We start from the raw sequence: 25,080 nt of genomic DNA on the forward strand, positions 1-25,080 counted from the left end.
TAAACAATGTCCATGTCTGAGAGAAAGATATGTAGCCTATAGCCGGACCGTTGTGGTGTAAAGGCGAAACAAAACAAATGCACATGTTCACCCCCCACTCCCCCACAACCCCTCTCCCTCACATCAAAGCTTTGCCTCAATTCCTCCGTTGTTAACCGAGCCTGGATGAGCTTTACATGTGCATAAGTTGTATTCTCTACAGGTCAAAGTCATTCTGCTCTCACCCTCCCACAGCTGGAGAATCGCTTTGTCACCATGTCCCGCAAAGACCTGAGCCACAATGTTCTGGAGGTGGAGCACACCGACGGCACTGAGCGCTGGCTGGTCATCAAGAGCATGCTCAAACCTCCAAAGGTATCCGCCATATCTCCCTCGTGTGCTCATGTTGACGAGTTCAGTTAGCGCTGATTTGGTTTCTGTTTAGGTTTTATCATTGGAAATTAGGGCTGGGCACCTTTACATTTTTTTCAATACTCGTACTTTAATGATACATGGTTTTCAATACCGATACCTGAACAATACTTTTTTTCGATTCCTAATATTTGTTGTCAAGAAGCAGAAAACAGAACAATAATGCAGAAATAGGGAAAACATTAGTAATAAAAATGAACAAACAAAATGTGCCAAAGATCTCCAAAAGGCATGAGTTTGGAGTTGAGACATTCCCATAAAATTCCCCAGAGATAATCAGGTTATGATACTACACTTTTCTGGGAGCCAAGAGTCTTTCAGTTCTAGTTTGAGGGGTTATAGCTCTTTCTTCCTTACAAAAGTCTACCAGAACTGAGAGATTTCTGAGACTGACCATTGTGGATTTTGTGCTGTGGGTCCGATCATTACCCATTTGTAGAAGCACAGATGGTGTCACATTTTCCTTGAGAATTTGTTGGTCATATTTTTGAACCCATTACTCGTTCTACCTAAAATTGTTCCATGCGCCACTGGTTGCGATATAAACCCAAAGGATGATGGCAGGTCTTTTCTTCTTTCATGAAATTCTTTGCACCTTCTTCTCCACACTTTGCTCATTTTTTTGGACAAAAAGTTCTACTGCAGTATTCAAAATTTTAGATATAGCATTTTTACGAGCCCCATGCATTTCGGAGACACAACATAGACGTCAAAATAGATCTTTTGGAGATGGTTTCATCTTCCCCTTGCTTCATTATTCACATAATGCAAAGTTTTGATCCGATGGTGCCTAAACTTTCACACCCCACTGCATTTGCTGTTGCCCTTTGTCACGTGGCTGTCTGCTGCCCAGATTAAAGATGGCGTGGAGTGCACAGAGCTGGCCCTGGCCTTCCAGCTGAGCACTGAGGAGACAGGAAGTGACGTCACCGCCCAACCGCAGAAACAGCCCGTCTTCGCCTACCTGCCGCTCCGCACCTTTGGCTTCCGCTTCATCATCCAGGGTGAGGCTTTGCAGACCAACCACCGTCACATTTGACATTATGTAAAGTGCCCTAAAGTGACTGTGTCTGTGTCCAGGTGATTTTGACATCCCCTCATCTCGAGAGGACGTGGACAGAGACAGCTCTTGGAACCAGTGGCTCCGCTCTGAAATCCCCCTGCTCTTCCTCCAGGCCATGGAGGTCTTCAATGTAAGGAGACTCCGTGTTGAACTCCGCCTAACCCTTTAAAACAAGCTGCTGGGGCTGCTTTATTTCTAAAGTGACTGGCTATCCCAGTTTGGAACCCTCCGGATACATTCTTAACTTTTAGATTTCACAACAAGTACATTGATTTTAGTGTTTTTGTTCAAATTTGCTACATTACATCAGTATTTAGACCCATGTTTGTTTTTAGAGCCACCCAGACTTCCAGGGGCTTGGCGGCCTGTGCCACTTCCTCCAGTTCACCCCTCTGCCTGATGAGATCCTGGACTTCTTCAAACCAGTGGCTCTGCAGACCATCCAGCTGCTCAAGGGGAGAGCCTGTCTGCCCACGCTCGGCTCGGGTAAGTGGGTTATTCATTTCTCTCTCACCAGTTCTAAGTACACACTCTCCGAATCCCTCCAAAGTCTTTAGTGCAGGAGTTTGTGAATCCTGAAGGTTGCAAGTTAGTCCATATATCCTGAAAATATGCTCAGACTATTACCCACTGCTTTTTTCACACATTTGAACCCTATGGCTAAAACAGCAGTGCACCTAATTTATAGATTTTTGTGTTCATAAGAATATTGTACCACATTATCAATAACAATGCACCTGGGTCCAAAAACACTTGGTTATTTCTAATGAAAGAACTCCGACCTGAGAAAGAGGCAATTAGACGGAGAGCTCACGCAGTTCCTTTCAGACATATCTTACTCATCTACACAAAAACTCCGACAGGTGGCAAACCCTATCACTGTTTTCATCCAGCTCTGCCCATGATGTTTTCTCCACACTGGAGCCCTCCCCTGTAAAGTGGCTTCACGTGCAAATTAAATGCAATTTATTCTGTCACTGCTGAAATATGGGAAATGCGAAGCTCAGGATAAATTCATCAAAAGTCAATAATCAAATTGAATTACAAACTTTTAAGTTCCTAACAAGACAAGGCGAGGCATGTTTATTTATATAGTGCATTTCATACACAAGGCAACTCAATGCCTTATAAAAGTCAATGTACCTGTAGGCCAGGGGTTTCCTGGGGTCTCATTTATAAAGCTCACGTACGGACAGTAGGAGGCCAAAACCTTCCGTACGAACTGTTCTGCGCCAAAGGTGGTATTTATAGAAATCAAACTGAACGTGAAACATTAGCACCGCCACACTAGGTTTGTACCTGTCGTTTTGTCAAGTTTTATTGATGACACTGCACTCTGCCAGTATACTTGATCAGAGAAACAGCGGTAACATGTCAGTAAACATCCACCCGGCCTCTGCTGTCACTGCTGCGGCGTGAGGCCCCTCCCTCTCTGCTGTGGCATGAGGCCCCTCCCTCTCTGCTGTGGCGTGAGGCTCCTCCCTCTCTGCCCCCAGTGTCTCGGTAAAACCCTTGCTGCGTCCGAAACGAGCAGATTGGTAAGAGCTCTTACGCCAAACCGGATGTGCGTCAGCGTCCGCCATGACAAGATGCTTCCGAATTGGTAAGTCAGTTAGGAAGTAGTTAGGAAAATGAGCCTTGATGCTAACTATCATATTAGCCACTTTAGCATAGGGACCTCTGGTGCTAACTATCATAGCCACTTTAGCATAGGGACCTCTGATGCCTACTAACCGGTGATTAGGAGCTATGTGCCATCCCACAAGCCACTGCGCCGAATCCCCCCACCCCCCTCGCCCCCACCCTGGAGTGATTCATGCACAACCACTGTTGATTGACAGGAGCACATTTAATAATAAAAATAATAATAATAAAAAGATTCTGCACAAGCCAAACTTTATAAAAGTGATAAATCCATGTTGTCGTCGCCACAGCTCAGTCACATGTCAGTGTTAAAGAGGAAACTCAGGAAACAGATTAAATGCTTTTGTTTTCATTTAGTAGAAACTTAAGCCACATGGATCATTTGCATAATGTAGCTTTATGAAACAGCTGTTGAGATAAAAATAATAACACTAAAGGTAAATGTATGGATCATTTGGATTTATTTTTCTCCTTAAATGTCTTTGTTTGGACACTATGTTGTTGTTGGACACTGTACACTAGGGGGCGACATGCACTTTTGTTTGGCCTCACTCCACCAATAACTTTAAAGAAGAAGAAAAACAGCTGTTGGTGATGTCACTTCCCTTTCCCCTGTTTAAGGACGGATGGATTGTGAGAATGCTGCTGAAGCTCTAGTTCACTAACTGCACAGATCTAACAGTCGACCCCATGAAAGGTTAAGGAGTTAGTTGCTAGTGTTAGTGCTTAGAGGCTACAATTTGATGGTTTCAGACGCAGGCCCTGTCATTATCGCTTCATGTTTAGGTAAATCTCATTCATAAGTTACTTTGCATGTCCTTATATGGTGTAATGGAGGCGTGCAGGGGGCGCGTCCTGAGGAGGGGTCATGTGCGCACATTTCTGCTCCAGGTGGAATCAGTGAAGGGGAGATTACGTTGTGCTGCACGTACGGAGGGTTTCATAAATCCCATTTTTTTTCTGCGTACGTGAAGTTTGGGTTTTGCTCGTACGGACTCTTATAGGCAGAGTTTCACGCACAGTTTTATAAATGCGACCCGAGATGTTTCAGGCCACGACCCTCAAAATCCACCAACAACTTGGCACTCCCTTATCTAAAATGTCATTAGTAAATACTTTAAGGTTGTTGTTTTCAAAATACTGGTCAGTTCAACCACAGCTGGTTGAACTGAGCTTGCCGATGGTGCTGCCAACTTTGATTTAACTTTGCACTGACATCTTGAATACTTGGTAGGGAGACTAAGATAAGATAAACCTTTATTAATCTCACAAAGGAGAAATTCACTAATTTAAATAAACCACCCTGTCCTCCTAGATTATATAACACAATAAACAAAGACATTTTCCCTCTTTGCATATAAACTCTAAAAATGCATTCTCAGTCTGCTAACACGTTTCCATTTTAGACCACAGAGGAATATACTGTATATATATATATTTGTGTTCAGACGGCACAGTGGTGTACAAGCTGCCCTCCCAGGTGGCTGTGTGTCAGGACCCAGTGATCCGCGAGGTGATTGGTGGAGAGGAGCTGGAGAAGCACCTGTGCCTGTCCTACCTGCACCCCGCCCTCCGCCCCGCCCCGCCCCCCTCCCTGCTGCGGGAGCTTGGGGTCCGCTACCTGAGAGGGCCCGACGTCACCACGGTAACCTCCGCCATGGCCAGGGATCTCATCAAGATGGAGGGCATCCACTCAGGTGCGTGCCATTCACTGACTCTATGGTTGTTTTTTCAACAAATGAGGAGTTTAGTTAGTAGATCACATGCTCCCTTTGAAAGATGATACTTAGAACTAAAATAAATATTTGTGTTACTTATCGACCAAAGGTTTTGCAAACTAACACATGCTCTAAAAAGTAGTCATCTGTACTAGGTTTATCATTGTTTAGTTTCATTCATTAGTATTTTTTCTAGTGATGGGCTTTCCTGGAGAAAAGTCTCTGTACTGTCTGAACACTGACCTCTTGTGGACAAACCTTAATACTGCGACTTTTCAAAAACACGAGTGAAGCAGCAACATGATCAAGTCGATCTGTGCAGTAGAAGTTTTAAACAAGCTTGTAGTAGTATTATTTGCACAAACAAACTGATATTGATGAAAATACTTTGAGTGAGTGCTTCAATTAGCTCTTGAGTGTTGAAATGCAGGTGCAGGTGCTTTTATTATGACTTTACTTAGTATGTATAGTATATATTGTAGCTGATTGTAATATGTATTGTATTATTTATTGTAGTTGATTGTAGTATGTGTTGTCTTGTATATAGTATTTGATTGTGGTATGTATTGTATTGTATATTGTAGTTTATTGTAGTATGTATTGTCTTGTATATTGTAGTTGATTGTATGTATTGTATTGTCTTGTATATTGTAGTTGATTGTATGTATTGTATTGTATATTGTAGTTGATTGTATGTATTGTATTGTATATTGTAGTTGATTGTAGTATGTATTGTCTTGTAGAGGGCGGAGTGCGTAAACTGGCTAAGCTGCTGGTGTGTAACTTCCGCGCCCTGGAGCATGGCTATGGGGAGGCTGACTCCATCCTGCAGACCCTCAGAGACTTACCCATCATCCCCCTGTCGGACGGCCGGGTGGTGGCTCTGAGCGGGGAGGGGGTGTTCTTCCCGATGCAGGAGGCCAGCAGCAAGAAGAAGGCCTCAGCTCAGCGCACTGGTAAATATTCTATTACATATCTAAAACACATTTGTGTGGGATGTTGTGGCAGCGTGCTGGGGAGTTGGAAGTCTCACTATACAGCAAGGAACCATGTGGAGATGGTCAGCCAAAGTAGGCAGTAGACTCCAGATTCTACACTGCGTTCCAAATTATTATGCAAATGACATTTTTCTAAGATTTTCTAAATTGTCAACTCAAATGAGAGTCAGCATAATTTTCAAGTCTTTAACTGGTAGAGGATCATTTAAATGTGGTGGAAAAAAATTCCTAGTGATAACAGTATTTTTTTCAAAAATAAATATAGTAAAAACCTCAAAATCCACTGTTCCAAGTTATTATGCAACTCATCGTTTCAATACATTTTAAAGCTTGTAGTCAACTGAAAATGGTCATTTGTTGTATTTGTAGCATTAGGAGGTCATATTTACTGAAATCAAAGCTATTTCAATCAAAAAAATATTAACAGGTCAAGTTATATTTTAACATATTGTATGATAGCAGCTTCAAAATTCTTAAATCCATTAAAATTGTGAATTTTTGGACAGTTTCTGCTTGGATTTGTTTGCAGGATGTCAGAATAACCTCCCAGAGCTGCTGTTTGGATGAAAACTGCCTCCCACCCTCATAGAAGTTTTTTTTGTTGAGGCTCCAAATGTTCTCAACAGGGTTGAGGTCAGGGGAGGAGGGGGTCCACATCATGAGTTTCTCTCCTTTTTTGCCCAGAGGAACCAGTGATGCAGAGGTATTCTTTACAGCAGGACATGGTGCGTTGTCATGATGAAGATGATCTTGTTCGGGAAAACACGGCTCTTCTTTTTGTAGCATAGAAGACAGTGGTCAGTCAGAAACTCCACATATTTTTCAAAGGTCATTTTCACACCTTCAGGGAGCCTAAAAGGGCCTAAAGGGGCCGACCAGCTCTCTCACCATGATTCTGGCCCAAAACATGACTCCGCCCCCTCCTTACTGACGTCACAGCCTTGTTGGGACATTGTGGTCATTCACCAACTATCCACTACTCCATTGATTTGACCATTCAGGGTTACACGGCGCTCATCAGTGAACAAGACTGTTTGAAAATGAGTCCTCATGTATTTCTGAGCCACTGCAGCCGTTTCTGCTTCAGCTTCAATTAACCGTTTAGGGGAGGCCCGGATAGAAGGTTTTTGCACAACGGCCGCCTCTGGAGGGTCCTACACCTTGATGTTTGGGGGACTCCAGCGGCACCAGCAGCTTCAAATACCTGTCTGCTGCTTTGTGGCATCTGTTCTCCTAATCTGATGTGTTTGTCTGGCAGAAACCGTCCATATTGTGCCTTTATCGGCACAAAACGGAGTGTGCTCTGAATCATCCACAAATCTCTTATCAGTTCGATGATTACACTTAATCTTTCATGAAATATCGAAGGTTTTCATACCTAGACCAAGGCATTAAACTATTTCACGCTTTTCATCAGCAGAGAGATCCTTTTTCTTTCCCATATTGCTTGAAAATGATGATCTGCTTAATAAAGTGGAACACCCTTTTTCAGTAGTTTTTCCCTTAACTGGGCTTAACCCGACAACTAATCATCCCAGGTCTCTGAGATTAATGTCAGTGATTCATAGAGCCCCAAGACACGACGCCATCCATGAGTTTCATTATTATTGTAATAATAATAATAACTAGAAATGCAATGGCTGCGATTGACTGCGGAATTGCGGGAAGCGAATGCAGAAATTGCATAAACTGTTCAAATTGCATAAATTGCTTAATTTGCATAATCATATTTGCATAAACTGGTCAAATGCATAAAATGTCATGTTGCATAAACTGTATAAACTGCATAAAGTGGTAAAATGCATGAATGGGTTAATTTGCATAAACTCTTAAGTTGCATAAACTCTTAAGTTGCATAAACGGTTTAAAATGCATAAAGTGGTTAATTTGCATAAATTGTTAATATTGCATAAACTTTTTAAATTCCATAAACTGGTCAAACTGTTGAAATGGCCTCAGTGCTTGATTGGCAGAAGCTGCACAAATGGCTGAAAGGCCTGGAGTCTCCCCATTGGCTGGATTCCCCCATACACACCAATGCAAAAATTTCAAACTCTCGTATAAAAAAACTGGAAAACTGCAGAAGGCCATTTTTTACTCAAACCCCACAAGTTGCAGAAGCTGAACATGCACAAAGTGCAGAAATTGCATAAAATGCAGAAAAAAGTGCAGAAAAGCATGGATTTGCGGCAGCCCCAATGGGAAAAATCTCCGACATTTTGGCCGATTGCGGAAAAACCGTAAGTTGCAGAAGTTCCAAAAGTAATAGCACCCTTCTCCTCAACATGCGGAACGTTTTGATGGATAACTTGCATAAATTGCACAAAGCATGAAAGTGCTGAAAGCTCTAAAAAATCGGGAAAAAGATGGAAGAGGAATAATAATAAAGAACATGAAAACCAATAATTGACTGCGGAAGAATTCCGCAGTCAATCAATAATTTGGAACGCAGTGTATAATTCCAAATGTCATGCCGCATTCGGCCACCGGGCTTTAGTTTGCCCTCCCCTGCACTAGATCATTACCAACTCATTTTGGACTATGGAAGTCAGTAAACCTTCGCTACAGTCTGTTATGTTGTGAACAGGAAGGGGATCTGTTAAAGGGGGGTGATTTGGTAGCTTACATAGATCGTTCCAGCCCTGTGTGTTGAGCATAGCTTCACCTTTGAACAGTTGTCTCCGGGAGTTTCGAGGTCAGACTATTATGACATCCTTGGGACCATGTTGTCCACGCTCTGGGCCATCCCCGGAGGCCCTGTTTGTGAGAGTGAGTGGACAGAACCTCTGTCATCATCAAATATTGAAGAGTACTGCACTCAGCGCCTGCTACAGCTTAACCAACTCAAAGTGGGTCACTGCAGGTTGTTGGGTTACATTTGAACCAAGAGAAACATTATTTATTGAGCTTTAGCATTCTTTCACTTCTATTTGAATGGATTGGTTGTCCTTTGTAGTCTACTGGTAACCATGGGGATTAAACTAGTTGGAAATTACAAATAGCAGCATGGGATGTGTCAATGCTTTTAAATATAGACCATTGTACATGTTTAGAGTCTCAGTATGTGTCCAAAAACAAGAATGAAAAATCCCATTTGCGCTTGCCTCCCCTTGTTCCCTAGGCCCTCTGTCTGCCCTGTACCAGGACGTGTGTGTGGTGCAGCCCTCCCTGCTGAACTGCATGGACCCCCTGGAGAGTCAGCAAGTGCGGGAGCTGCTGAGGAGGCTGGGAGTGCACGAGCTGGAGCCTCAGGAGCTACTGCAGCAGCACATCTATCCCGCTATACGCAGCGGACGGTGGAAGGTAGCGCAGCACAGCTCCCAATCACACAACTAACAATAGTAAAAAGAGAACACCAAGTTATGAAGCTGCCCTTCCTTGGTCTTCAACCTCTATTCTCCCTTGTTGAAATAAATAACATGCCGTGACGTGTTGTTGTCTTGCAGTCCAAGCCCGAGGCGGTGGTGGTGAGTTACCTGGTGTTTATAAAGCAGCACTCGTCTTCGTCCTCTCTCCTGGAGCTGTCAGACACTGCAGTCCCTGTGCTCACCAGCAGAGGGCTGCTCTGCCCCAAACAGAGCAGAGTCTACTTCACTGAGGAGTATGGAAACATCAGCCTGACCAGCAGACTGCCTGGTACGTCCACATCACAGCATGCCCACAAATGATTGATTACAGAGTCTGTATGAGTCAGTGGTGTTGTTTTATTTGTATAATTACATGCAGACCAGGGGTGAAACATTTGTTTAGAGATTTCAGTGTGTAATGTCTTCGCCATGAAGAAAGCCAATAGTCATGTTTCTCAGATGAATTGGTAGGGGATAGGATGTCTGCGAATACATTTGTATCAAAAACACGATAACATCATGGTTACTATGGGTTTATTGATTGACCTTTTGAGATTATCGTGGCATGAAGTTCGAGTTTCTTTGTTAGTTTCATTTATTAGTTTACTTAAATAGGGGCAATGTGCAAAAACATTAATTTTGCACCAGATTTAGCTTTAGCTCGTTTTCATCTACAGTCCCTGAGCGGATGAGTTATGACAAAATGTACAATATAAATGCACTCAAATACACCCGAATAGTCATTCATTACATATACCCATTGGTAGGGCTGATACCTGAACGATACTTTTTCCGATACCTATACTAAAATATTTGTCGTCTAGGACCAGAAAACCGAACAGTAAAGCTTGGAAGATTTGTACATTTACAAGATTGGGTTCATCTCCAATGTGTGAAAAATGTGGAATAATTTGAGGGAAATTGGGAGGAAGTTGGGGGGAAAAAAGGGGGCAAATGGTGAAAATCATTTATTTGAGCTGAAACAACCAAGATACTTCCTTAAATGTGGTCCCTGGACCAACAGCATCAAACCTTGGATCTGTAACTGCTTTCGATACTTTAATTTCTTCGATACCGGTAGTATCGACAGGTATCGCTTAACGGTAGCCAGCCCTTCACGTTTGTTGTAGTATTTGTCCAGCAGACATTGGACCACGTGCACAGCTTCTGGATTCCCCGTTAGCTAACTGCTGCTCTGTTGTCTGTGCTCAGGGTACGACTGGGTGCTGCTGAGCCCCGGTTACGTCAGAGCAGACACAGACGTGGCCGGCTGGAGGGAGCTCTTCACCAAACTGGGAGTGAGAGACGGCTTCATCATCCGGAAAGAGAGGAAGACGCTCACGCCAAAGGAGCTGGTGAGGAAATGTCCCACTGACACTTCACAATCTCTTTGTCAGAGTGGAACCTCTTGTACATGTTTTAAGGCGTGAGCTGCAGGTGAATAGGTGAATAGGGGAAAAAAGGAATATAGAGACATCAATTTGGAACTTATTAGATATTTAAAAAAAGCCTCCAAATCTTGTTGAGTCCAAGCCTGTAAAGTGTGGTGTCTGTAGGAGATACTCAAGTGGAGATGTTGCTAAAGAGTGGAACGGAAACCTCATTTGGAGAAAACGGCCCATAAGATTTGTAGCACATATTTCTCACCTCAATGAACCTCCACGAACCTGGCCCCTCATCATACTGAAATGTATATACAAATTTGTCAATCGTTTGTGCTACTTTTGTACCTCATCTTATGTCACAAATCGCTGCCCATTTCCAATAAGAGAGTAAATAAATAACTTCCTTATTGAAAGGTATTTCAATAAGGAAAGGAAAATCAGGTGTTGAGATAAAAATAGAGTGGTGAAATAAGCCGTGTACGCAGCCAAAGCAGTTGTGTAAGAAAGGTGTAAATATTAGGCGGTTGCATGGACACCACAATCCCAGGTGGCTCTGTGTGGCTCTGTGTGGCTCTGTGTGGCTCTGTGTGGCTCTGTGTGGCTCTGCGGGGCTCTGTGTGGCTCTGCGGGGCTCTGTGTGCTGCAGAGTGCATCAGTGTAAGCCCGCTCATTGTTTCAGTGATTAGAGAGGACCCTCTGGGAGCAGGGGTCAGCGGAGCTTTAAACAGCAGGTGAACTGTCCCCGCTCCACTTTTAGCCTGGACCGCTGCCCTACGGGATAATGCTTCTATGGCTATCACATGGTCAGCACGCTGACTGTAGCCTGAGCTTTTGTATCCGAGGTGTCAAGGTGAAACTTTGTTGTTAATTGTTACTGTCAGCCATTACAACGAGGCGTTAAAGGAATAGGCCACGCTGGCCATGCTGAGATATGTTCTTACCTGAGCTTAGACGAGTTGATACGTACCCGTCTGGTCTTTGTTTGTGCCCGTGGAAGAGCGTGGTCGTTTCTAACTTCACCCCGTTTGGAGCTATAGGAATACATTGAGATTACTTGCTTACTATTGGGAGAGGCCAAATGCTAACAACATCTTTAGTCGTTTTGCGTGACTGAGGGCACACACAAAGACCAGACAGGTACGTATCAACTCGTCTAAGCTCAGGTAAGAACATATCTCAGTATGGAAAAACTGTGGCCTGTTCCTTTAAGGGACTGTTAAATAAATGATTCAAACATTACTATAATAAGACAGCCATTACATCTTAATGAAGGACAATGGCTCAACACATGTCATTAGAAGTTTCTATTTAATGCTATTTGCCCTGAGATGAACCCTTTCTGAATACACAGGTTTCCTTTGGTGAAGTTTTTAGACTCTATGCAGAGTTCCTTATTGTCCTTCATGTCATCTGTGCACTTTAGGACATTGTTGGAGCATGTAGAGGGTGGAAAATACATTTTAACATTTTTAAACTCCGTCTAGTCCAGACCTGGGCAAAATACAGCCCGTCAGGCTCATTATTATTCATTTATTGAAAAATAATGTATTTTCCCAATCAAAACATTTTTTTTATTTTGGAGCTTTTGTTTATGGACCCTGGCGATACACTCCCCATATATTATACTTATATCCCGATATGGGTTATTGTTGATGTGGCCCTCCGACTCAATTCAGACTTCTGAAAATGAATTGCCCACCCCGGGTCTAGTCCCTTTAAGTAGTATAAAAAAGACTAAACTTTCCCTTCACAATGTTTATTTTATGACCTTGAGTCGTGAACGAGTTGGATATTTCCAGGAAATAACTGCAGCAGCTGGAATTTCCAATGTATTCTGTATTCACTTCTACTCTGTCCTGTTGCTGCAGGCGTCCAGTCCGTGGTCGGTGGAGAGCTTGCGGTGGACCCAGAGCCACTCCGAGGACTGTGTGATCGATGATTACCCCTGCGAGGAGTTCTACAGCCTGGCCACGGCTCAGCTTTCTGCCCCCCTCCTCCTCCAGCAGAGACTGACGCTCCTGGAGCTGCTGGTCAGCAACTGGGACTCCGGGTACTGCTCACCACGTTGCATTATTAACATCACAATCACATCTAGAAGCTTGTACCCAGGCACATTAGAACATGTTTTATTCTACACTAGCAGCTTCTATTGCTCCGAGCCCCAGTTAAGAGACAGAAGCTCCTGAGCGGGACAGGACAGACCAGTTGAGACCAGTTCCTTTGAGGGAGCTTTATGTTTTTCCTTTTTTAAGTTTTTTATACGTTTATATATACGTTTCAAGTCTCTGCCCCTCTGTGCTGCATTTAAGCAAAGGCAAAGTGGTGGATCTTTCTGAATGTTTCCAAACAAGAGATGCAGGAGTCCCAGACCAGAAACAGCTGTTGCTAATAAACTAGGTTTCCATTTTCCCAGCATGCAACACTGATCACCAAAACAGGCAAGCATTTGGTTAGATATGACAAATGTATGAATTTACACCTTTGTGAGTGACAGTGCAGGATTTTAGAGGAAGTTGTGGTGAACAGGCCTGAGCTCATTCTACACATTAGGACAGGCTGGAACATGTAGGTGAGGAAAATACTTAGTTTGAACATTTTTAACTCTGTATAGTCCCTTTAATCTAGCCTAAGCCTTGCCATCATTGAAATATCATGAAGGATGTTTGCATCATTTCTGATTTAAAGGGGGGTATCACTTACAATAGAAATCAACTCTTGCAAGATTTGATCCATTTATAATAACAATATTGTCCCCTCATCAAATCATACCTGGAGTTGTATTTGGAGTAGGGCTGAAACAACTAATCGATTAATCGACAACTAATCGATTATTGAAATAGTTGTCAACTATTTTAGTAATCGATTAATCGTTTTCTAGTAAACACAGACTTAAAAAGAGCAAAAATTACATGAACATTTTTTATTTTTGATGGAAGCCTACTTTGTTTTTCAAGTTAGGGTTTGTAGAGTTTTGTACATTGAAAATTGCATAGATATCTGTCTGTGTCTCATCCAATTAATAAAGCAGAACTGGCACTACAAAAACACTTTACAACACAGTTTAAGTTTACTCCATCAACATGTCCTCAAGAGATGCCCCTTTAGCTTTATGTGATTAAAAATAAATGAAAAAAATACAATTTTCATACACCATTCACAGCCAAGCGATTCATCGATTAATCGTAAAAATAATCGGTAGATTAATTGATTACCAAAATAATTGTTAGTTGTAGCCCTAGTTTGGAGCCACTCGCACATCTTTGAGTAATCGTTACCCCGAGCTCAGCCCCAGGTGTGTCATCATCTCTAAACGCTGAACTGAAGACTGCAGTGATTCAAGACCTGCAAAAGCACATAGTTCTACGTGTCTTTGTAATGGCTTCTCCGGCAGATGACCAGGCTGCGGGTGATAGATCCACTGTCAGGCAATCCTTTCTGTCACTTTGTGTAAATGCTAATGATTATTCAGAGAGAATAATTACTGGCAGTTTCACCAGTGATTAAGGTTTCCAAAAAAGTCCAAGCATAATATTGTCAAAAAGTGTCTAACCCTGTACTTTAGACCTCCCCACGATGAATTTAAGCTTGACTTCAAATCTCAATACTTTTCAAAACAAGTGTTTTTGGGATCGGCAGATATTCGTCTGTTATTTCCAACAGCTCGAGGTCACTAGGGTGTCTTGTGTTTCCATTTTGTTCTGACGGAGGTAACACGGGGCGACGCTAAAAGCCTTTTGTACGTGTGGATTATCTGAGACGAGGGACAGATTAATGTGGATTACATTTTGGCGCTGGCAGCTGCCGATGCGCATGAGGCCAGCGGTTCAGAGAAATGGCGAGAGAACGGAGGCTTTTTACTGTTCTTGGTAAAAATGACTATTGGATCACAATTAAAAGTACAAAACAATTAGATTAGTTTCTGTTACATAACGTAATTGGATAATCTCCCTCTGTGTGTTTTGGTTTAGAGGGAGCAGTTTAATATTGCTTATGTGGACTTGTTTTGATTCTGATTTCAGCGTTTTAAATGACTAATGACTGAAAAGTGATGTAGTGATTTATGGGTTGGTATATTGTGTATTGTGATAAATAGAGTATGCTGATGTTGTATCCCACTGCATATCGGCATCGGGCTCTAATGGATACAGCATGTTTCTATATCTTTCTATGATTGAAACCTTCACTTTTATGTGCATTACTGTATTTGACAGATAAAAAGAATTATATCAAATTAGTTTAAAATCAGCCTTTATATCGGCCTACCCCCTACATATCGGTATCGGACCCAAATAATCTGTATTGGTCGAGCCCGATTCAATTGCAATGAATGTATATGTACATTAATGTATAATGTAAGATGTTGTTCCCTCATCAAAAGCATACTCGAGTGGTGTTTCGAGCCCTTCATGCATGTTTGAGTAATCTTTGAATTGTCCACAGCAGCTATTTGTGATCCGGGACGTTGACAAAAGCCCCAAATAAAACAGGAGCAACTGAAAAACAGACTCGGACATTAAGACAATGAACTGACAAAGAACAAGGGAAACACAGGGGTAGAAATACTTGAGGAAACAGGGCACAGGTGAGACAATTAGGGCGAGGCAGGCAATTAACAAGAGGGAAGTCCAACAGAAAATCACAACAGACCAAAAAACATGTCAAAATAAAACATCAAGGACATAAACGCAAGAAAACAAACCAAAACAGGGCAGCAGAAAGCCCACCATGGCACTAAAGGCTACAGACCTGACTTATTCTGTACAAAGACGAGCTCCAATGGCCGTGATGGGCAAGTGGATTTACCTGAGATCAGAGTAGCACATGGTCCGTCCAACATGGGGCTTACCCGAATACAAAAACATAAAAAATAACGAATAAAGCTCGCAATATGGCACAGTCTTGGTTTTGACCTGGTTTAGTTACAGCAACGCCATCGACACATTAGGGTATAACTTCATGAATATTATCAATGAATAACAGATCCATGCACTGCACTCTGGCAGCCCCAGGGGCCGAATGCTGAACCAAGCAGCGTGTAAACAGTCAGCCCAGTGACATTTAAAATCAACTCCTACAGAGTATTACCAAAGCATTTATAAAGTTCCGGCACAATGCTGCTCCTTTATAAATGGTATAATTCTAATTCTCTCCCACACACTGGGCTCAAAGACCAGAGAATTCTGATTGGTCCAAGAGCTGTCTTCTTCTCTTGGGAACTTAACCTGATCTGAAGCAGTTAAGCTCAGGGCATGTTATCATAAAGATAGAAAATGATTGGCAAGTGATCCAGCTTCATAGAGCCACTAGACCAGGGTTAACCCCAGAGTTACTGTGGATAATATAAGATTCTGCTCTAGTTTAGAACTGGTTTCAGTCCTGGATCTGGTGGTAAGTTTCAGAATCTCTTGTAGGGCAGCACAATATTGAAGTAACTTGCGATATGCAATATGTTGGTACAATATTGCACAATATTATTGTGATATTTCATTAAACCATTTCAACACTATATGTTACATTCAGTTTAAACAGAAATTGCAAGTTTTTCAGCAGAAGTAATCAAAAAACACAAAATCAGGATCAAAATGAGGGTGAAATTGAACTAAATTAGAAAATGTTTCACTAAAACTGAACTTTTACACATTTTAAGGTCTGTCCATTGTTTGTTTTTGGCAGTTTGCAGAAAATGTGTCTATCTCAGTCAGATGAAGACTTTAGTGATGTTATTTTGTGGCTTCTTGCAATGGGGATATTGCTTGACCTAATATCACGAGATATACATATAATATTTTGCGATATATATAGTATTGTGCAGCCTTATTCCCTTGTACAGCCTTCCTTGTATTATCAAATGTAGATAACTTGACAAATACATTACCTGTGTTCCAGACACCGTTACTCCCAGTACCTGACCGCCCAGATGATCGACAGCGACGGCCGGGTCATCAAAAGCACCAATTCCTCCTTTTACTACCACCTGTGCCGTCTGGAGTGGGTCCCAGCACAGCGCCCCCTACAGAGCGGTCAGGAGGAGAGGAGCTTCATGTGTCCCAGCTCGGTGTATCTGTCCTCAGAGGAGATCAGGGGGCTGCTGGGGACTCACGTGTGGTACGTGGACCTCCAGCCCAGTGAGTTCTCCAGGAAACTAGGTAAAGACGCTGTTCATCACATTTACTGTTGGTAACCTTTTAGGTTGGGTTAAAGGGTGAGTTTAAAATAAAGTCAGTGCAATCTGAAAGGGCGATCAAGTGCTTTATAGGCTAGGATGAATGACGCGTGGTGGTCATAGGGTCCACTGGTGCTTCTGTCAGTCTGTCCCAAACAGTGGTTTCGCTCGGGATAATTTCTCTCCTTCATTTTGAAGGACAGGGTTTAAAAAAAATCCGTCATGAGCAATTTTTATCCTTCATGAATTAATCTCTCATAAGCATTTTTTTTATTTTTTATAAATGTTTATATATATAGGCTGCATGTTATTTATGTTAGTAAAAATGTGAGATTGCAGGATAAATGGAGCTAAACTAAACCTGATCTGAACAGTCACAGTACATTTTGCAGCAGAAATGTGCATAAACTTGTGCGTTAAAGTCTCAGAGGAGACGACTATCAGAGCGTCACCTGCTCCTCCATATCAAGGCTCAGATTACGCTCATACAAATGTAAAGTGGAGCTTATTATTTGCATTTTTTTTTTTCAATTTTAACGGAATGTAAGAAACGGTGGGTGAACGGGACAATGTTTACCAGTTCCATCACTGCACTACGCGCCGCCCACTACGCACACGGGGAGGGAAAGAGAGGGGGGGGGGGGGGGGTTTAGATGAGCTCGTCCTGAGATTTACGTGAGAAGAGCACTCCATATTATTAGCCTTTAACCGCGTATGCAACGTGGTTTTCTTCCCCGTGTTGTTGTTAGCGCCCAGGTCAGGAAAGTTAGCTAGCAAGGCAGTGATACAACTTGTAAGAGCTCATCCAAGATAAGATTAATGTAACCTCTGGTCCCAAAGGGCAGCCATGGCTCCATATGTAGAGTGAATGTAAAATCGTCCCATGTGTGACATGTCTGTGAAAGGCACTAAACAAATAAAGTCCTTTCCTTTATTTTATCCTATTTTATTCTTTAACACTTGTTATGAAGTAGAAGCTTTACATAATTATTACATGATTATTATTGCATTTAACATGACCGTACTTTTAAGTGGAGACTCTGCAGGTGAAAATACAGATTTTTTTTCACAAGGTGGTCAGTGTTGAGATGTTAGCTACTTTTCTCCCACATCAGAGTGAATAAAGACCAAACTCCTTTTGTCACGCTTATTTCATGACATTTTGTGACTCGCAAGCCAGAGAATTGACTCTGTGGATAACTTCAAATCATCAAGAAGTGACTTCCGCCAAAATAAAAGCACCATCCTATTCATTAGTTCAACTTTCTTTCTGCCTAACTATAAACAGACAAAACACTTCAAATGTGTGCATTTAAATGTGTGTATTTCCGTGGCGTGCCGTGACTTTTTGAGTTAGGCAAGCAGTGGCCTGGGACTTAAGGAGGGAGACCCCCCCCAGGAAAATTTGAAAAATCATATTTGATTTACTGTATTCTGATGCACCCACGGGAAAATAAAAGCAATACGCTGTTTATGTGATGCGATCCTTATGCCCGAAAATCTGTATAAAATACACTAGTTATTAGTTAATAAATAAAATGAAAAATAAATGAATAACTGTATTTACACTGCGTTCCAAATTATTATGCAAATTGGATTTTTGTGTCAAAAAGGTTAAAAAAAAAGCAATAATAATGAAACTCATGGATGGTATCGTGTCTTGGGGCTCTATGAATCACTGACCTAAATTTCAGAGATCTGGGATTATTAGTTGTCAGGTTAAGCCCAGTTAAGGGAAAAACTACTGAAAAAGGGTGTTCCACTTTATTATGCAGATCATCATTTTCAAGCAATATGGGAAAGAAAAAGGGTCTTTCTGCTGATGAAAAGTGTGAAATAGTTGAATGCCTTGGTCTAGGTATGAAAACCTTCGATATTTCATGAAATATTAGGCGTAATCATCATACTGATAAGAGATTTGTGGATGATTCAGAGCACACTCCGTTTTGTGCCGATAAAGGCATAATATGGACGGTTTCTGCCAGACAAACACATCAGATTATGAGAACAGATGCTACAAAGCAGCAGACAGGTATTTGAAGCTGCTGGTGCCTCTGGAGTCCCCAAAACATCAAGGTGTAGGACCCTCCAGAGGCTGCAGTTGTGCATAAACCTTCTATCCGGGCCTCCCCTAAATGGTTAATTGAATGCTGATGAACAGAAACGGCTGCAGTGGCTCAGAAATACATGAGGACTCATTTTCAAACAGTCTTGTTCACTGATGAGCGCCGTATAGCCATGGATGGTCAACTCAATGGAGTAGTGAATGGTTGGTGAATGGCCACAATGTCCCAACAAGGCTGTGACGTCAGTAAAGAGGTAGAGGAGTCATGTTTTGGGCCAGAATCATGGTGAGAGAGCTGGTCGGCCCCTTTAGGCCATTTTAGGCTCCCTGAAGGTGTGAAAATGACCTTTGAAAAATATGTGGAGTTTCTGACTGACCACTGTCTTCTATGCTACATAAAGAAGAGCCGTGCTTTCCCTAACGAAATCCTCTTCATGCATGACAACACACCATGTCCTGCTGTAAAGAAAACCTCTGCATCACTGGCTGCTATGGGCATAAAAGGAGAGAAACTCATGATGTGGACCCCCTCCTCCCCTGACTTCAACCCTATTGAGAACCTTTGGAGCCTCAACAAAAAAACTTCTATGAGGGTGGGAGGCAGTTTTCATCCAAACGGCAGCTCTGGGAGGCTATTCTAACATCCTGCAAAGAAATCCAAGCAGAAACTGTCCAAAAACTTACAATTTTAATGGATTTAAGAATTTTGAAGCTGCTATCACACAAGGGCTCCTATGTTAAAATATAACTTGACCTGTTAATATTGTTTTGATTAAAATAGCTTTTGATTTCAGTAAGTATGACCTCCTAATGCTACAAATACAACAAATGACCATTTTCAGTTAATTACGAGCTTTAAAATGTATTGAAACGATGAGTTGCATAATAACTTGGAACAGTGGATTTTGAGGTTTTTACTATATTTATTTTTGAAAAAAATACTGTTATCACTAGGAATTTTTTTCCACCACATTTAAATGATCCTCGACCAGTTAAAGACTTGAAAATTATGCTGACTCTCATTTGAGTTGACAATTTAGAAAATCTTAGAAAAATGTCATTTGCATAATAATTTGGAACGCAGTGTATGTGTAATGGGCGCTATATGACCAAAATACTCTCTGATGCGTATGTGCTACTGCATCGACCACCCAGACACAAACCGATAACGCAACATACACAATAGGCCTATGTTTGTTTACTTTCCAAAATACTAAGACATCCCATCAATGTGTCTCCAGTCCATAAAGATTGATGGACATTTCGACTCTATGCTGCTTCATGGCACTTCACGTACACACATTCACTCACTCAACAGCCTCTCCCACACTCACCTTTAGCGTCCTGGTCCAGCCCCAAGCCTCTCCCACACTCACCTTCAGCGTCCTGGTCCAGCCCCAAGCCTCTCCCACACTCACCTTCAGCGTCCTGGTCCAGCCCCAAGCCTCGCCCACACTCACCTTCAGCGTCCTGGTCCAGCCCCAAGCCTCATTGGTCTTGTATGAAGAAAAGGTCCCGTCACTTTGAATGTCCACTCGGTGTAATAGTCCGTACTTTCCGTTTTCTGCCCCTGCTCCAACTGCATCCTGGACCCTCACAAACCTGTCCTAACCTACAATCATTACTCAAACATTGTCTTCACTATTTTCTCTGCTGGAGTTTGGCGGGATCCTTCGGTGCCTCCGCTCACTCACGCATGCGCAGAGAGGCCATAACCGGGACAACGCTCCGCTTACTCATGACCTTATAAAATCTGCTCTTGAACATAGATGAGTCCTCAGAGCGCACTGGTGACTCCGCTTACCTAAGACACTCACACATTACAGAAGGAAGCCGCGTGGTCTACAACATGAACGTGTGCGGGGCTTTGTCAACCAGGCAGTTCCACAAATGGCCACTAGAGCGTAGTAAAGGGCACCTGTCTCAAGGAGGCGTTTGAGACCAGTTGATAGTAGTTAATGCCTATTTTTACGGTTTTGACTTGAAGTTTATTTATTTATTTATTTATTTTTTAGATTTGATTGGGCAATCACTGCTTGCTCTGCTTGTATGGACGGCATACCACTGGTGTATTTAACATCCTTGTGATGTTGTACCTGCTGAACTAATCAATGAGACGAGCTGTGTTCTTTAATTTTGGCGTGCTGGATGGAAACAGGAAGTCACTTCTTGGGCGGCGTTGTTATGTTTTGAAGTTATGTCAATAAAAGTCAATTCCTGCTAATAACATTGCAGCACACCAGCTGGTTTCCCACACTGAATTATTCAGAAATATTGACACATTTAGTACCTGTGTTGTACAAAAAACTGTGACTGAGATGATGCTGTTATCCAAATATGGTCACTTCCTTTGGAGACAGCAGCTGCTAAAGATGTGCAGACAAAGGGACTAAACTCTAGGGCTGTTTTCATTCCACTCTAACAACATCTCCATTTTAGTCGCTTCTACAGACTCCACACTTTACAGGATCTGACTCAACTATTTTGGAAGGTTTTTTTTCAGAGGGATTTTTTTGTACCTGTGATCCCTTATAAATATTACTATAAAACTAAACAAGATACTCAACATCCCCTCTGAACAAAATCTGTGTAACTAATATATCAACAATGTAATCCTTTTATATGTGCATATAAAAACCTAAAATGACAGAAAACAGAGTTCAGCCAAGACATCCAAGCCTTTGTCTTGTTTTCCACTGCGCATCTCTGCTGACTGAGGGCTGATGGAGCTTTCTCTGCCGTGTTGGTACATCCTCTTGTGCATCCGTTGCTATTTAAACTCCCAGCTCCAAACTGAGCATTGTGGTTTACTCGGTTCATTGCTGAGAGGAAAAGAAGGATGCTGTATTTCATAGAAAATAGTTTATTCCAGCCTAATGCTCTGTGGTTTCTCGATGCAGTGTCCACCTTCTAGCCTTCCTTAAATGTGAGGATTGTTTTTGTCCAGGCATGAGGGAGACGGTGACGGTGGACTCTCTGATCACTGAGCACCTGAAGAAGTGGAGTGTGGGAGCCCAGGCTGAGGAGCAGGAGTCTGAGTCTGAGGGTGCAGAGTTCACCTCCACCGTAGAGCACATCCACACGGTCTACTCCTACCTGAACAAGAACTGCCCCCAGAGTGGGCTGAAGGAGCTCTTCCAACACACACCTGCTGTCTTTGTGCTGCAACAACGGTACGGACCATGAGTTTAGACCTCTCCAAACATGGGATTCATGTATTAGTTTAGCAGTTCTCTCAAGTCCTTGGTGTGAAAAGTACATGGAGCAAACGCAAAAATAAATGCATTTTTAACTATGTCTTCAGGTCTCAAGTCCTGTATTAGACCTGCAGATTCTTTATTGACATCTCTGTTCTGATTGTATATCTGTATCCAAGACCCCAGAGGCAGTAATGCTTACTGTCTGCAGGCACAGCGAGGAGTGGGTTACGGGCCGCTTCTACCACCTGAAGGAGGTCTGCTGGAGCGACCCCACCTCCATGTTCCTCCGATACAAAAGCCTGACCCAGAGCAGCTCCAGCCCAGTGCAGAACCCCCGAGTGCTGGCCCCCTTCTACAACAGCCTGGAGGGCATGAAGGACTTCTTCACCAGGGTATACACTTGTCATACATACATTAAATATTACGTCATTCCCATAAAGTTGTCCAAATGTTCAGAAATAAATTACAACTGGCTCAGGATGCAAACAAAAGCAAATGCTCTCCTCTCTGCTTCCCCGTAATAAACAGCACACACACGTGATGATAAGCTGTTCACACTCGGGCCCCTCTCTGGTTTTGTCGGACAGTATAGACATCACAGCAGCAGCACGTGCACCACATAGGCTTAATGTCATCGCCGTGTGATGGTTTTAAAGGGTCATGTTGGATCACATTGTCATTAACATATTTCTTCACTAGTGTTTGAGTTGTTCCTTGTTCTCTGCAGCTGCTGAACGTGGACCGGAGCCCCAACATAAAGCAGTATGTGGGTCTGTTGGAGGTGGTGTGCTCCTCGTCCCCCCCGTCCAGTGATTTGCTCCAGGACGTGTCCGTGCTCTACGCCACGCTGGGTAGCTCTAACTCTAACTCTAATGTAGCTTTGTGTCTGTATCCATTTCACTCACCTGATCATTCAACAGCTCACAAGTGCAAAACGGAAATGACTCTGGACTATGATGACCACACCCAGCCCAGGCTCAACGCTGCTTATTGCTCCACTCTCAAAGGTGAAACAGCAACAAAGAATACAAGAAAAAGGTTTGGGAATCCCTGACTGACAGACTTTTCTCCCGGTGTGTAGGAATGGTGTCTGATCTGAGAGTGTTCCCCACGAAGGACAACACGTGGGTGAGTCTGTCCCGTAAGCCCATGATCTGTGACAGCCGGGAGCTGGAGAAGGTCTTTAGACCTCACAAGGACGTGTGCCTGCTCAACCTGCCTCCAGCGGAGAAGAAGACGGCCCTGAAGAAGGGCAGGAGCACCAAGCCTGGTACGTTTGAGCAAGTCTGTGTGTGCTACAGCTACAGTACTTTAAAGGGGCTAGATTCAAGTTAGCAATTTTATACTCACTACTGCCACCTCAGGTCATACATGTAACTGCACCTTCTATATTAAGCTTGTACATGACGGCAATTCGGACCCGAAGTAACACCGTTTTGAGTGACGGAGTGCAGGATTTTAGAGGCAGTTGTGGTGAACAGGTCTGGGCTCATTCTACACATTAGGACATTGTTGGAACATGTAGGGGGAAGAAAATACATAATTTTAACGTTTTTAAACTCCTTATAGTCCCTTAAAAGAGAGGGTGTTGTATGGCTTTATGTAGCATGTGCTTTGTTGTCACAGTAACCGCATTATCACCACACTGCTGTCAGCACAGGCCTGAAACATGGAAGGAGCTGTTAGAAAGCGTTTGCTTTTCACAAGCCATTTTTTTTGCAGAATCAAAAAAGGACCTCATGGTGACCCACCCATGCTTGGTACAAATAGTAGTATTGTTGCTCATGTAGCTCAAACAGGGAGTCCGAGATTTCAGGTGGCTCTGTTGTGTGTAATAAATGTTCTTATAATCATCTGGGGGACTAGAGGATATATGGTGGAGGGCTAGTTTTGGGCCCTGGGCCTGACTTACCCTGTTGTAGAGGTTGAGTTTGTTCTGTGGGTTCATTCAGATTAAGGCAGGCCTTAATTTATTCTTGTGCACTTCCACCATTCCACGCACACAGATGAACTTTCAGAAAGAGCAACGTGTTTGTCCTGTCTGCTGATTCTGGCAGAACTGTGGGTGAAAATGTAAATGTCCCAGTCCAAAGAGAGGAACGAGGCGCTGTGCAGCTATGACTCGTTTAGACGCAATTTGGCAATTATTTCTGGACGGGGCCTTTCTTTGTGGAGTTTGCATGTTCCCCCCGTGTCTGCGTAGGTTAGTGGTAAAAACATGCGCAATAGGTTAATCCTCCAGCCTGGTGTTTCTGACCACCAGCCTGGCTCCACATCATGGAGATGGGTCCCCGTGCGCCAGCCCATGCTGGGAGGTCACTGCTCCTACAGGTCACCCAGCGACACTGATTGGGTCAAATGCAGAGATTAAAGTATAACTTAGCTTACTAGAGTCACTCACTAAGTAAATCGAATGGTAAATGCATGTTTTTGAGCTGACGGTTTGACTGTGATCTCAGGTCAGTCTGTGGATCGGCCTGCGTTTGAAGAGGAGGAGCGGGACTTGTTCCTGGAGATCTGTGGAATCAAGCGTCTGTCGGCCTGTGTGCAGAGCGAGGCGCAGACGGAGAGCCTGCGGCCGTGTGTCAGTATGCAGGAGATGGTGCGTTCTGTGGTCCCATACATCCAGAGGTTCCTCTACCACCGGGAAGACATGTCCGAGCTGTACTCCGAACTGGAGGAGAACGACATCGCAGAGAGGGTCAAGAAACTCTCCTTTAGACAGGTACCACGGAACCCCACTTTCTTTACGTTTAAAAACATCCCTGGACTCTGACTGTAGGAGCTACGTTTGACCTGCCTGTTGTAGGTAGGGAAGCTGTACCGCCTATACCAGCTGGACGTCCCAGACAGAGACAGCATCATCGAGATGGAGGACGTCATCTGTCTGCTCAAAGACCAGAAGGAGCTGTACATCCAGAAAGACCACCTGGGGGCCAAACTGGACATCTGCAGGTACTGTCTGCATACAGCAGTTGATGTTTTCTTTAACTATTTGTTGATTTGTGTAAGACATCGCTAATCCTTAATGGAAAAACGTCGAGAAAGGAAGGACCACAGTGTCCAGAGATCGCACCCAGAGTCAC

General features: G+C 43.1%; 1 protein-coding gene across 1 annotated transcript in view; it reads left to right on the plus strand.

The window, feature by feature from the left end:
* Window positions 1-25,080, plus strand: part of LOC306979111 (uncharacterized protein) — a 60,653-nt gene that overhangs the window by 24,757 nt on the left and 10,816 nt on the right. The window contains exons 21-38 of the mRNA XM_079577928.1: window positions 235-354; window positions 1,265-1,415; window positions 1,492-1,604; window positions 1,810-1,960; window positions 4,567-4,815; window positions 5,580-5,792; window positions 8,956-9,137; window positions 9,281-9,470; window positions 10,394-10,536; window positions 12,435-12,616; window positions 16,453-16,712; window positions 21,742-21,967; window positions 22,203-22,386; window positions 22,722-22,845; window positions 22,915-23,001; window positions 23,076-23,264; window positions 24,454-24,719; window positions 24,804-24,949. Of these exons, the coding sequence (XP_079434054.1) occupies window positions 235-354; window positions 1,265-1,415; window positions 1,492-1,604; window positions 1,810-1,960; window positions 4,567-4,815; window positions 5,580-5,792; window positions 8,956-9,137; window positions 9,281-9,470; window positions 10,394-10,536; window positions 12,435-12,616; window positions 16,453-16,712; window positions 21,742-21,967; window positions 22,203-22,386; window positions 22,722-22,845; window positions 22,915-23,001; window positions 23,076-23,264; window positions 24,454-24,719; window positions 24,804-24,949 (3,176 nt within the window). The remainder of the gene's footprint in view (window positions 1-234; window positions 355-1,264; window positions 1,416-1,491; window positions 1,605-1,809; window positions 1,961-4,566; window positions 4,816-5,579; window positions 5,793-8,955; window positions 9,138-9,280; window positions 9,471-10,393; window positions 10,537-12,434; window positions 12,617-16,452; window positions 16,713-21,741; window positions 21,968-22,202; window positions 22,387-22,721; window positions 22,846-22,914; window positions 23,002-23,075; window positions 23,265-24,453; window positions 24,720-24,803; window positions 24,950-25,080) is intronic.

The sequence above is a fragment of the Gobius niger genome, assembly GCF_951799975.1.
Source record: "Gobius niger genome assembly, chromosome: 19".
In the NCBI taxonomy this organism is placed as follows: Eukaryota; Metazoa; Chordata; class Actinopteri; order Gobiiformes; family Gobiidae; genus Gobius; species Gobius niger.